Genomic DNA, 12,658 nt, shown 5'->3' with positions numbered 1-12,658 from the left:
AATACTATTTTGATTCTTCGGACTCAAATGTTCAAATTTAATCTCCATATTGAGATGTTCTCTATGATTTGTTTTTGTAAGTAACTTCAAATTATTAGTTTTAAGATTATTGAAATGTAGGGATTATTTGGATATTTTAAAGTACAAGAACTAAAATAGGACATCAACTCAAAATTTAAATTTGGACCGTGGGTGAGCCTGCACTATGAGTGCTTGGCTCGAAGTGTTTGTCTCCCCTCAAAATCCTCGACGCGTTGTCTGAAAGCCAAATGCACGCTTCTTTTCTCTCCAAATGGGATCGATTGTTCTCACACTCCTCAAAAGAAAGTTTTGCACTGTGCTTTCCCTTGCCCAGATGTTCACCTTTCTCAGTCTTGGAAAGGTGACCCACCGAAGATGAGAGCCATTTAACATGTTTACGAAAGACCTCCTACTTATTAGAGAAAGGGGGTTCGATCAGTAGAGGGGACTACTTTGCCTCCCCTGAAGAAAAAGAGCCCCGCTGGACGACTGATCCCGTTGATCATATAACTGGGAGGGAACGTGTCACATTAGAGGTGAACGATCAAAGATGTCCTCTAATTACCACAATGAGGTTGGTCCCCCTTTGATTTTAGTAGACTAGAATGAAGAATTGTAAGATCCTACAATTAGTAAAATAGAAAATGAAATATTCATTATTTTTCACTCCTTAGCAGACGTGTTTTAATACCGTGAGGTTGACAATGATACATAACGGGCCAAAGCAGACAATATCTGCTAGCGGTAGGATTAGGCTATTACAAGTGGTATTGAAGCCAGACATCGGACAGTGTATCAGCGAGGGGACGTTGAGCCTCTAAGAGGGTGGATTATGAGGACGCTGACACATATACGTACGAGTTAAAGCATGCAATATCTGCTAATGGTCGGCTTGGACGATTACGAATGGATAGAATCAATATTTATTATGCTGAAACCGAACATTACATCGGCGAGAATCAAGGAAATGGACAAAACCAGGCAATAAATTTCAAATTTTTATTGGCAAATTTATACAGAAACGGACGAGACCAGGCAATGAATCAGTAACCATACAAAAGCCATATACTCAGAAGAAGCAATAAGGGAATATAAGTACGCAAATATAATCAAACCAAATCTTGCAAAAAGAAGGAAAAGAAATATAGATAAAGGATATAGTTCACTTACTTGAAAATCTATAATAATCTCATGGACCCCATTCTTCTCTTTGAGCTGTTCATACTCCTAGCAGAAGGCTCTGGAACAGAGAATTCAGAGTGTATGTCCATGAAAAACTTGTCCACAATTTCAAGATAAACAGGACTACTGAGGCGAGAGTAATAATGAATTGCCTCTTCTATATCCAGTTCTTGCTCCATATCACACCTATCCAACATCTCTAATTCCTTCATTTTTTGTGCTAGCCCATTACTTCTCATGCTGCTGTTCTTAACATCACCTTTTCTAAGATGGCAACTTCCTGGCTTCTTCTTCTCTTTCACAGCCTTCTCTTGTCTACTCCTTGGAGGACTTTGTTTTGCAACATTTGTGTCTTCTTGCTTCATGTTTTGCTTGGCCGTCATCACACTGCCACCGTCAATGTTTTTCTTGGCTGATTTTTGCAGTGGGGACTGCCATTCATCATAAAAATCAATGTAGAGTCGATCTGTTGGATGGGTATGTTGTGGCTTTCTTTTGCTGCAAGAGAAGGTGATCAAACAAGTGGGTTTCTGCAGCTTTTGAAACCCTTTGGAGAATAAACACTTGAAGTTTCCAAGAGTTTTATGGAAGAGGTTGCTGGTTTTGAGGATGGTTTCCTTTAGCAGCATTTGGATGCTGTAATGTGGTATAACAATTAAAGGGCTTTGTTACCTCTCAATCTGTTTGCAAGAGGAAATGGCACCTCTCTATCTATCTATTTCTCTTCCTCTGTTCACTAAATATTTCTGCAACAAAGAGAAGAAAGATGGAGACAATTCATGTTTCTCGTAGTTACCTAAAGACAAAGCCACAGCATGTGGAAATTCCAAGTCTTGCCTTTAACTCCCTCTACTTCCTTTTGGGCCATTCTCTCTCTAAAAGTTGAAAAACTTAACCGCTTCAGCTTCGATAATATGTACGAATCCAATGAGCTTGATGCTTCGTTTTTGACTACCTGTTGTGTAAAGAACAGGGCATTCAATAAGATGCAAAGCTAAAGAAAAGTGTAATGACATTAAATCCAGTGTTCAATGTATACCTAAATTGTATTGTTGTAAAGGCAATCCCTGACCCATGAAGGACCCATTGGGCAAATGGTCCCAGCTAAAAATTAAAGAGAGCTGTCCCCATGGAACAAAAGGGGCATAGTCCACATATATTCATTTTTGGTAATTCAAACTGTCCTGTTTTTAATCAAGTATGTAACAGAAAGATTAATTCAAATTATCACAGTCAATTCACCCATGATCAGATTTTGAATGGCGGGGGGATGCTGAATTCTATCTTTTTTGTCCTAACATACAATACGGCAATTCAGACAACTTTTGATTTTAAAGGGAGACAAAAGTGATTCAGGCATAGAAAATGGCTACCAATCAAGAAAATGTCAATATGAACATTCCAAGTATCTGAACTTCCTTTGGAGGGTTGTATATTCAAATCACTACAGTATTTGTGATGTAATAATCCAAAAAGTAGGCTACCTGTGAATAGTTCAGCTAGGCAAGAGGTTCAAATCCACACCGCCATGCCTACAAGTACAAGACAGTACTTTTAATTTCTTGAACTTGTATATATATATATAATATATATATATATATATATTGAGTCAGGCCAATTGATCTTTCATGGGGAAACTAAAAAACATGGAGAAATTTAGCAACTATTGCAGTTATTTTTTGCACAGTATATGGGTTGCAGCTCAAACCTTGAAGACAATTCCAAATTCTATAATGTTCGTGATTCCAAACTCGACCTGATGGATCACAAACGAAAGAAGAGCTTGATAGGGGAAAACTTTGTTGTAAGAACAATGGACGCCGAAGAGTTGTAACTTTGAACAACTCAACACATTCTGCATTAAATTTCATTCAATGGAGTTGAAAAATTCTGGTCATAATGATGTGGGGCTTTTTTTGGTCCCCAGTATGCAAAGAGATTGGTACTCCCAAGGCTCTTAGCAGATGATAGGATAAGGAACATCACTAATATCTCCAACACCCAAGTCATTTTCTGAGTAAAAGCAACTGAATCCATCCCCCTAAACCAATATCACCCCTGACTGTAAACTACTGTCTTGCAGCAGTAACGGACGATGCAAGTCATTGTATAACTTTCTTAGAGATATCACAAATAAACTTTTTGACTTGAATTTAGCAACTTTGACTACTAATGACCACACTCAGGCCCTACTTAAACGACCCCTATTGAGTTAGGAACCTCAGTTTTTCTGTATAGTGAAACCATCAATCACCTCATATAAATATCAAGGATTGGATAAAATTAGATGGTTGGTTACCTGGAAAAAGAATCGATAATCACGGAGCTTTTGTATAGCCAAACCATTGCTCGATATGGCAGCAATATTTACCAGGTGTTGCAGATGAAGACTTGATAATCTATTTGGTCAAAGAAAACAAATCAGGCAGATAGTTACTCAATCTTGCCCAGCAAGGCTTCTTAAAATAGTGTGTAGAGATCCAATATGCTAAACATCTTGGTTCTTTGTTGTTGCACATCGTTGAAACATCTTAAAACTCAGAACTGATGGAAGAAAGCCACCGCCACTAAATCTGTGGGGAAGAGAAATATATGAAGGGGCTAGAAGTGCTTTGTTTGTCATAGAAGAAAGATACCAATATATACATGTATAAGTTGGCTTATTTCACAGATGCTACAATTCAATCACAAATATCAGTTACAGCGCATTTGACCTTCCAACTGGGACCAACTGCCATAATCAAAATTACTGCTCGCAGTAAATGGTTAAGAAAGGATCGTTTCGTGCCTTTTTCGAAGCGACAGATTCAACAAAAAATTGTGTTATTGATTCACTGTCCCATCTTTCTGTTAAGTTTAAAAAACTGGTGCAACCTTCGATGGACTTCACCATAATTCTCAGTTGAAGAAATGAGACAGTCCTTAATCCACTTTGGAAGCTTGTCAGCTGGGTGCGAAAAGCTTCTCTTCGAAGAAGTAGACGAGTACCGCACATCAACCAATAGAATTGCTGCATAATCATTGATATGTCGAATAGCTCTACCTGTAATAAAGGCAAGGAAGGCGGGCATTAGATAAAGACAAGATGAAAGTGCAATAGTCAGGAAGTAGAGAACACTACATTATCACTACAACTATTAAAGATTTAAGGCAAACTATTGATTCGGTGGTCAGGACTACTCATTCAGAGCCAGATCAATATCTCCTCTAGGCGAGATTTTGATTGCCGTAGTTAACCATATGGCCAAGGTTAAAGCATAATTACCGAACAACCACATTTAGAGTGAACTAAAAAAGCTAGCCGTGATTTCAATTAGAACCACCAAGTCAACTATATTATGAATAAACTGAGTAATAGGCACTAAGCAAATCCAAACTCCAAAATTCGATTCAATTCAAAAGTTCATTTTGGACAACTTATGTCTCCCATAAAAAGAAAATGGAAATCGTTACTTACCAATTGACTGATTCACGGCTTTCATGCAAAGATTCTCGTAATATTCTTTTCCTCTTTTGCAACTTCTCAAAATCTCTAAACCAGTTTCAACATCTCCACTAGGAACCTCATTATAAAACTTCAAACTCTTAATGGAATTTGAATTTCCCAGAGTTTCAATATGCTTCACCCTCTCCATTAACTCAATGTCAGATGGACTAGGGTAGGGCAGGCCAACCATGACAATACACCTCCCCATCCCATCACTTAAGTTGATGCCTTCCGATATTTTGCCCCCAACAACAGCAAATAGCACCGCACCACTAGAAGATGAAATATTNTAACTCAATGTCAGATGGACTAGGGTAGGGCAGGCCAACCATGACAATACACCTCCCCATCCCATCACTTAAGTTGATGCCTTCCGATATTTTGCCCCCAACAACAGCAAATAGCACCGCACCACTAGAAGATGAAATATTTTGTTGTGGATCCTTCTTAGACAATGCATCGATGGTTTCCTTGTATTCCTTAAGAACAGATTCCACATCAGTATTGTTTCTAGGCTCTCTGAATATACGCTTTTTCTTCATAATCCTGTCAAGGATGCCTGAATCTTTCCATAAACCATATACCTGTTCTTCATAATCAAAAGAAGAGAAGAACACAACAATTCCTTCTGGAACCACAGTCACCAGATTACAAAGCAAAAGCCCTAGCTCCTTTACCTGTAAAGCCAGGCCAAAATAGCCGTCAGCTACTGTAAAATTAACAAGGAAAAAAGCTGAGCGATTGAACAGTAAGAAAAAGTTTACTTTATATCTGAACTATCTGGAATTAAATAACAGGAAGAATACAAAAACATGAAACAAGGGTGTGTGAAATAAATGGGCATAAATCAATTCAAGCCTGTAATATCCTTACAATAGCAGATGAGCTTCTGCTGCTGTAGCTAAAATCAAAAGGCTGACCAGAAGGACCGGAGGAAACAGCCATTGGCAAAACACTTTCTGGAGGAACAATGTGACTACATGAGAAAAAGTTCAACTGAGAAGAAGGTAACCATGGAAAGAGTCGCTCTCTTGTTTCTTCTATAGGTTGTAAAGTTCCCCCAGCAAGAACAACAGCGTGTGTTTGATCTACAACCTACAAGATTTACTGAAGTCTCAGAATAAGGTATGATATGCAAAATCCATGGTGTAAATTTCTTTATTTGCGAACCTCAGAAAATATCTTCTCCCCTGTAAGCCTGACAAATTTTATATATCCTCCATTCTCCCCAAAGCATGTAGGTTTGTTCTTTGAGATTATCATTCTTCCATCTCCATCAAAGTTAATAAAGGATAGCAGCATGTCAGCTAATGCTCTAAAGCTTGAGAGAGTACTTTCCTTCTCGTAACATTTTCCAGAAGTTTTCATTCCCAAGTCATTTCTTGGATTAATAATTCTTTCTCCATACCCACTAACCTGGAAAATGTACATCTTAACCCAATATAAGAAGAATCATTCAACATATGTGGAAATAATTAGCAAATAAGAAGGATATACCTTGTGCATAATGTTGCTTTCCTTAATATACTGTAGCAGTTTTACAAAGTTGATATTGTCTATATTGAGAGAGAAGAGAAAATCATTTATAGCCATTGAATAGTCCAAAGTACTATTTTTTCCAGTAATATTATTTTTACAAGGTTCCGCATAAGGCGCTTCCTCACTGTGTAAGAGTTTAAGGAGAGCCCGAGTAACTAGAATTAGAGTTTGAATATATCTCCGATTGCCTGGTCCCAAAAGACTCCAAAATCTTTCAAAATACCTCTCCATGTGGTGATGCACATTCTCCAGCTGTAGGAAAGTTGGGAAATTTGTTATCAAATGGAAACAAATTACTTAGAACCAGTTCTATAAAAATTCGAAAGTTATTTTCTTCTGCCTCTCTACTCACTAGGTACTGATTGTAGGACTTAAAAAGGGAGCGAGCCCTTACTATACTATAAAGGAGCATCAGACTACCTTTACCCTCGCCCGCCAGAACAAAGGCAAGGATTAAATCTCTAAAACACTTAACTAGATTAAATAACCAGGTACCGTGGTTTTGGTTCTTATCAAAGTTTTGAAATTGCGATGAATAACTGAACTCAATAAAGCTGATAACCGTACCTGTGAATAAGTGATCTTCGAATCATACATACTGATGAGAGAGTCAGCTAAATTGTGTGCCTCATCAATAATTACAATGCTGTTCTTCAAAACAAGGCCAAGAGATTCACGGGATGATTTTGATAGAAGAGATTGATAAGGTAGGACAATAAGATCAGCAGCCTGGACCATGCTCCGTGAGCCATAATATGGACACGTTCCCACATTTCTTCCAAGGTGAACAAGATCTTCGATGTCTAAGGCTCCTCTTTGAGAGATCTGACTCCTAAAATTCTTTTGTAGTTTTGGTTTTCCAAGCATGGGACACCCAGAAGAAGCCTTGGTCCGGCACATTTTTCCTGCACCACCTAATTTCTGTAAATGGATGTAACCTGTAAGTTCATAGAGAACCCAGAAATCTCCAAATCCAATGATAGAAAGTGCTGTTGACATTAATCTTTAAAAATGGATGAGAGATGCATGTGTCTACGCAACATGCTGTCAAAAAATTCTATAAAAATCAGAGAAGACAAGTGATTACAAAAGATAAAAAATGGAGACCCAAGCCTGAGAATAAGTCGGATGAAGGATGAACCCAGTTAAACTATTTAACCAGCAAGGTACCTGACGGAAAAGTTTGCATATCCTACCACCAAAAAGGACCCATGTTTCAAAAGATCAGCAAAAAAAAAAAAAAAAAAAAAAAAAAAAAAAAAAAAAAAAAAAAAAAAAAAAAAAAAAAANCAAATAGGCACGCTATTAACAAAGTGGACCAAATCTACTACTAGTAACAGGATAGTAAAGCTAGAATAACGGGTAAAATTAGATTCAGACTCATGATTCTCAGAAGAAAATTTCTCTTAATTGCCAAATACATGCAGACGCTAATTCATAGTTATTGAGTCTGTATAAGTGAGGATTCTGGAAACGGTCAAGGTATTCTACTATTCGTGAGTAATTATAACTTCACAGTCCTATGTTACAAGAACATGAGGGCAAATCTAGAGTTTTCATAATCTCAACTTTGATAAGTTAGTTTCTTTTTTTTACAAGAAACTAAACTTTCATTGAGAAAAATGAAAGGATATATAGGGGCATACAAAAACACAGCCCACAAGAAAAGAACCCCAACCTATAAAAAGGATTTTCCGTCCAAAAGAATAACACCTCACTGATAATAACAAACGGCTGTAAAGGCTACCACCAATAAGAAAGTATTAAACCTTATATTATCCCAAATAACATCCCGAGACCAATCAACCTCTCTAAAAATCCTAATATTTCTCTCAAGCCAAACACCCAAAAAAAAAAAAAAAGCTTGCATATCTCATACCTTGGCTTTGGATGTCTCAGTAGTCTTTTTCTTTTGAAGCTCCAAGCATCGCTCATTTATGTGACTTGCATTACCAAGTTTGAGCACCTCTGAAACATGTATTCAGTAATGTAAGGAATACAAAAATACACACACACAATAGCCAAAATCGAGGAGATATATATACCTTCATTAATACAAAATATCTTCCTAGAACCCAGGCAAATGACATTCAACTCACTTGCAAAAACAGTCTTCCTCAACTCCTTAATAAATTGTGAAAGCTGTGAGTGTGTCCGACTACAAAAGTAAACTTTCAACTTCTCTTCGCTAGATTCCTCTTGATCCTCTTCGTCATCACTAGATGAACTGATTGAAACCCCGTTGTTCTTTCTCTTTGACTGCCCACCACTAAGAGCCACTTCATCATCACTTTCATAATCCTCCACCAAAAACTCTTGATCCTCCATCTCCAGACTATCATTCGGAGTCTGCATATGTTTTTGTTCCTTTGTAACAAAATGGTCTTCCTCCTCTTGTGAAAACAAGTTCTGATGATTATACTTGGAACCTTCTTTTTTATGTCTTCCTGATCCCACCCCAAATTCCTTTTTCTTAATCTTCTTCTCCTGATTTTGATGGTCTTGACTTACAGCGAACGTCCTCATCCAATCAGGCTCGTCATCTGAATTGAACTGGCTTTCATTTGTGCTGGTCTTGTCAGACCCATCTTGTATCGTATCATTCTGTTTCTTCCTTTGGTCAGCCACCCATTGCAAAGCGCCACATATGATGCTTAGAGTTTTTCCCGTACCTTTATCAACAAAATAACCAGTCAAGAAATGGAAAGAAAACATCTCTTTTCTTACTTAAAAAAAAGTTGAAACTAAACGAGACAAGATGAAATAATTTCCAAATGCAACTAATTTTATCTCAGTTCTTCATCTCGAGAAAATCCGCATTTCCTCCATCCACTCAAATTTATGATCTAACAACAGTATGAACTTATCCAACAATAAAGTAAGAGCCACACACCAAATCATAGACTACAAGTTCAAGCACAATTCCTATAATTCTCAAGTAGGATTATCGTTCGTGGACATTTACAATCATAGCGATTCAAATGTCACGAAGCCACAACTTAGCATCACAAACCACTACTAGTATATTATAGTAATGAAAAGAAAACTTGTAATGTATGAAACAAGAGCGAGAAAAGGCTGTTCGAGATTTAATCCGTTCACCATCCCACAAATACTTTGCAGACCAAAAGCTATCAATCAAACACATAAAAAGAAAGAATAACACAGACCAGTGGGGCTTTCAAGCATGGAGATTCCGCCTTTATTAAGAAACTTATACAGCGCCTTCATGAAATCGAACTGGATCGAGTAAGGCTTGTATGGAAATGCCGGAAATTCTGGTTCCATTTCGTCTATTCTCTCCATCTTCTCCGATTCACGGCACAGTCCAAGGCAGTCGAACCCTTTTCGCGCCTTTTCTCTATTGGTTTCATTCAATCGCTGTGGGCCGCGAAGCCTGGCGTATTTATACGCCATATTTTCATGCTGTGTTTTTCAAGTGGAAAATAAAATAATTAGCTCGGGCACGAGTGTCCCTACCACTCTCCCAAATCCATTAATCCAAAAGAATTATTAATATATTTTATATATTTTCATTTGGATTGGTCAACCCGAAAGTCTAGCCCATGAACCTAAAATCGAACAGTTCGAGTTCAGAAAATGAACCCAACCCAACCCTTATAGTTCGGGTTAGGTTGGTCTGGATTGTCGGGTTGGATGTACACCCCTAACCAACAAAAATTTATTATTAATTTTAAATCATATATTTTTACTTACGATATAATTATATATATATATATATATTATTTTAAATTAAATATCTAAATAAATATTTTACCAAATAACATTTCACTTTTATTAATTGGGCTGGACACTTTCAAAGTTACAATATTGGGCCGATTCAATAACTTGCTCAAGCTGGACGAGTTGGGCCGGATAGATAAAAAGTGGGCCGCATCATCATGGAACTCAAGCTCAAACCCTAAATGCTATTATACAGTCATATAAAATGGCAGTCTTTCTCGCTGTCATTCCGAGAGCCGAGGTGCTGCTGATAGAATTTCTCCTCCCTTGGGTTTCTTCGTTCTGCATCAATGGTACTTCTATTTCCTTTTATCATCTATCTCGATTTGTGTTACCGTATTGTTGGCTTCATCTCTGTGTTGTTGGTCGCTTGATCTACAGGGGAAGGGTACGGGAAGTTTTGGTAAGCGGAGGAACAAGACCCATACTCTCTGTGTGCGGTGCGGCCGCCGCAGCTTCCATCTTCAGAAGAGTCGTTGTTCAGCATGTGCTTTCCCTGCTGCTCGCAAGCGCAAGTGTAAGTGATCTCGATCTTTCTCACTTTTCGTCACTGTGCTCTTTATTCACATCGACCTATATCGGATGTTCGGCTTGTGTTTATTATGATTCCATGTGTCGCTACTTTGAAATTGTTTGGTGACTACTCGTATCTGTTGTAGTTACTAGTTATTATTGATAAGGAGCCTAAAGTTTGTGAATGTGAATGAGATTCGTTCGTTTGGTGAAGTGATGTGAGATGTTCGCATTGGTTTTAGTGTTCCATTGAGTTTGGATTGATTTTGATTGTTTTCCTTGGCTTTTGGATTTGTTTAGATAACTGGAGTGTGAAGGCTATTAGGAGAAAGACTACTGGAACTGGAAGGATGAGGTACATGCGCCATGTTCCGCGTAGATTCAAGAGCGGCTTCAGAGAGGGTATGATATTGTCTTCATTGTTTATTCATCTCTTCGCACCATTTACTTCATATAGATTTAGTTTCAGCACAAGAGTTAATTCTACTCCGACCTAAATTGATTTGGATCTGTCATTAGGTACTGAAGCTGCACCCAGAAATAAAGGATCTGCAGCATCAGCGTAAGGTATTGGAAGAAGTTCGACTTAATTTCAGCACCCAATTATAGTTTTCAGTAGGGTTTTTACGCATCTGAGGATTATTTCACATAATTTTGTTTCCTAGTTTTGCCTTTTTCATGATTTAGTTGAACGCAGTTTCTTTGAAATGTATTGTTTTAAATTATGGATAAATGACGAATCAAATTGTTCGTACTCTGCTACGTGTTATGCTTTTTACAGCACCTTACATTTCCCCCTTCCTTCCAAGAGTGCATGTGTAGGAAGAAGCTATGTCAAAACACTAGATTCAACTTGTTAATTTGGAAGTTGGTTTTTATCTCACCCAAGAGTGGTTTGTCTCAACGCTTTCGGTCTCCCCACCTAATCGAACAATATGGTCTTTTAGTATCGAATACGGGAATATGTTTTGTTACAGAACTCCCTGCTTGTAATGAGAAAACTTCTTTTAGTGTTCTTGCTAAATCCCTGACAAGCCTCTCAACCGATTCATTCTTTATTTCATTCTCTTGCCATTCTTATGTGGGTTTCTCTCCTTTTTAATGTGGTTCACTTGCCTTAATTAGTAACACGCATTTGTCTGCTCATTGCTGGATCGACAGTTTTCCAATCGAACTTTCTTTTGATGTATTGAGGATGATTCATAGATTATCCCTTATGCTTGTTTTAATGTAGTTCTTATTTAGAAATAAGAACATTGAGTTTGAAGTTACTTAATGCAACTATAAGCATTAAGCTACTTTTGGAATTGCCAATTTTAGATATTTCGAGGTCAAACCTTGTATCTAGTAACCATGTATAACATTTTGAAAAGCTTGAACTTGTTTTCAAGATTACTATATCACCGAATATGACATTTCAAGTGAAGGCTAGCCTGTAGTAGGGGAGAAATGCTACAATTTTCCGAGAAGGGGCCAGCAGTCTCTGAACTGCATAAACAAGAATGTAGTAGTCGTAAGCAAAATCGAGATCGAGATGGTGCTGTTGCACGGAGTAATACTTGTCGAAACTAGCATGACAAAACAATCTAAGTCATGTATGTTGAGTTATAGCTGGCCAAATATCTTTTTTTCATTCAGCTGTTTGACGATAGAATCAAGCTCTGGAAACAAGGTTATTAAGTCGAACATGGGCGTCGTGTGACGATCAGCTTTCGGCTTTCTCTTGCTGCAGTTCCTCAAGGGATCGTGTGGCAATTGTCCGAAGTTGAACCATTCTCTCAATGTTTTTCTTTTTCGGCCGTTTGAACTAAATCTCTATCGTCTAAATGTGTTTCTCCAAATGATATTTGAATGTGATTAAAACCCATAAAAGATTTAAGTTCATCGCTAATGAGGTGGTTTTGAAATGAGTTTAAAGGTAACGGGTTAAATTTAAAATTTTTGTAACGTTTAAAGACATGATTGTAACACTTATTTTATAAGTCATTGTCACGTCAATTTCTGACTTTATTTCAAAGGAAATAATGGTTATTTCAAAATAAAATTTAAGATATTAAAATAAAAATTTTGAAAGTTTTATCGGGATGGATTGTATCCCTTAATTGCACAAACTAGGTTTAATATTATGAACTAAGTAGGGTACTACCCGATGTCTGAATTTTTTATCTTCAC

General features: G+C 37.5%; 3 protein-coding genes across 4 annotated transcripts; 1 reads left to right on the top strand and 2 right to left on the bottom strand.

The window, feature by feature from the left end:
- Positions 1–989: 989 nt before the first annotated feature.
- On the bottom strand, positions 990–1,885 carry LOC111806912. The gene has a single exon (XM_023692433.1). The coding sequence runs from the start codon at positions 1,830–1,832 to the stop codon at positions 1,200–1,202; it is 633 nt and encodes a 210-aa protein (XP_023548201.1). The 5' UTR covers positions 1,833–1,885; the 3' UTR covers positions 990–1,199.
- LOC111806911 (ATP-dependent DNA helicase DDX11) lies at positions 1,061–9,583 on the bottom strand. Of its 2 annotated transcripts, XM_023692432.1 has the most exons (13): positions 9,400–9,583; positions 8,275–8,901; positions 8,109–8,197; positions 6,797–7,150; positions 6,188–6,481; positions 5,861–6,106; positions 5,564–5,785; positions 5,112–5,367; positions 4,661–4,969; positions 3,503–4,246; positions 2,688–2,735; positions 2,243–2,387; positions 1,061–2,158 (listed from the first exon to the last, which is right to left on the bottom strand). In XM_023692432.1, the coding sequence occupies exons 1-10, from the start codon at positions 9,533–9,535 to the stop codon at positions 4,035–4,037; spliced, it is 2,745 nt and encodes a 914-aa protein (XP_023548200.1). In that variant the 5' UTR covers positions 9,536–9,583; the 3' UTR covers positions 1,061–2,158; positions 2,243–2,387; positions 2,688–2,735; positions 3,503–4,034. The 2 variants fall into 2 exon arrangements, with proteins under 2 accessions (XP_023548200.1, XP_023548198.1); XM_023692430.1 differs by lacking the exon at positions 2,243–2,387 and having other exon boundaries at positions 4,661–4,847; positions 4,990–5,367.
- Positions 9,584–10,185: 602 nt separating this feature from the next.
- LOC111806910 (60S ribosomal protein L37-3-like) lies at positions 10,186–11,287 on the top strand. Its single transcript, XM_023692429.1, has 4 exons — positions 10,186–10,266; positions 10,355–10,490; positions 10,787–10,888; positions 11,006–11,287. The coding sequence occupies exons 1-4, from the start codon at positions 10,264–10,266 to the stop codon at positions 11,050–11,052; spliced, it is 288 nt and encodes a 95-aa protein (XP_023548197.1). The 5' UTR covers positions 10,186–10,263; the 3' UTR covers positions 11,053–11,287.
- Positions 11,288–12,658: the final 1,371 nt, after the last annotated feature.

The sequence above is a fragment of the Cucurbita pepo genome, chromosome LG12 (assembly GCF_002806865.2).
Source record: "Cucurbita pepo subsp. pepo cultivar mu-cu-16 chromosome LG12, ASM280686v2, whole genome shotgun sequence".
NCBI classification, from domain to species: domain Eukaryota; kingdom Viridiplantae; phylum Streptophyta; class Magnoliopsida; order Cucurbitales; family Cucurbitaceae; genus Cucurbita; species Cucurbita pepo.
The sequence above is the reverse complement of the archived record's forward strand: the minus strand, read 5'-3'. Positions and strand labels throughout refer to the sequence as shown.

Bases quoted from the DNA above. Each gene is read 5' to 3' on its own strand.
- LOC111806912 (XM_023692433.1), bottom strand. From the start codon at position 1,832: ATGCTGCTAAAGGAAACCATCCTCAAAACCAGCAACCTCTTCCATAAA.
- LOC111806911 (XM_023692430.1), bottom strand. From the start codon at position 9,535: ATGGAGAGAATAGACGAAATGGAACCAGAATTTCCGGCATTTCCATAC. The intron at 6,482-6,796 runs GTACGGTTATCA...ACTTTCCTACAG, and splicing joins CGAAGATCACTTATTCACAG to CTGGAGAATGTGCATCACCA. The intron at 5,786-5,860 runs GTTCGCAAATAA...TAAATCTTGTAG, and splicing joins GGGAGAAGATATTTTCTGAG to GTTGTAGATCAAACACACGC.
- LOC111806910 (XM_023692429.1), top strand. The intron at 10,491-10,786 runs GTAAGTGATCTC...GGATTTGTTTAG, and splicing joins TGCTGCTCGCAAGCGCAAGT to ATAACTGGAGTGTGAAGGCT. The intron at 10,889-11,005 runs GTATGATATTGT...ATCTGTCATTAG, and splicing joins CAAGAGCGGCTTCAGAGAGG to GTACTGAAGCTGCACCCAGA.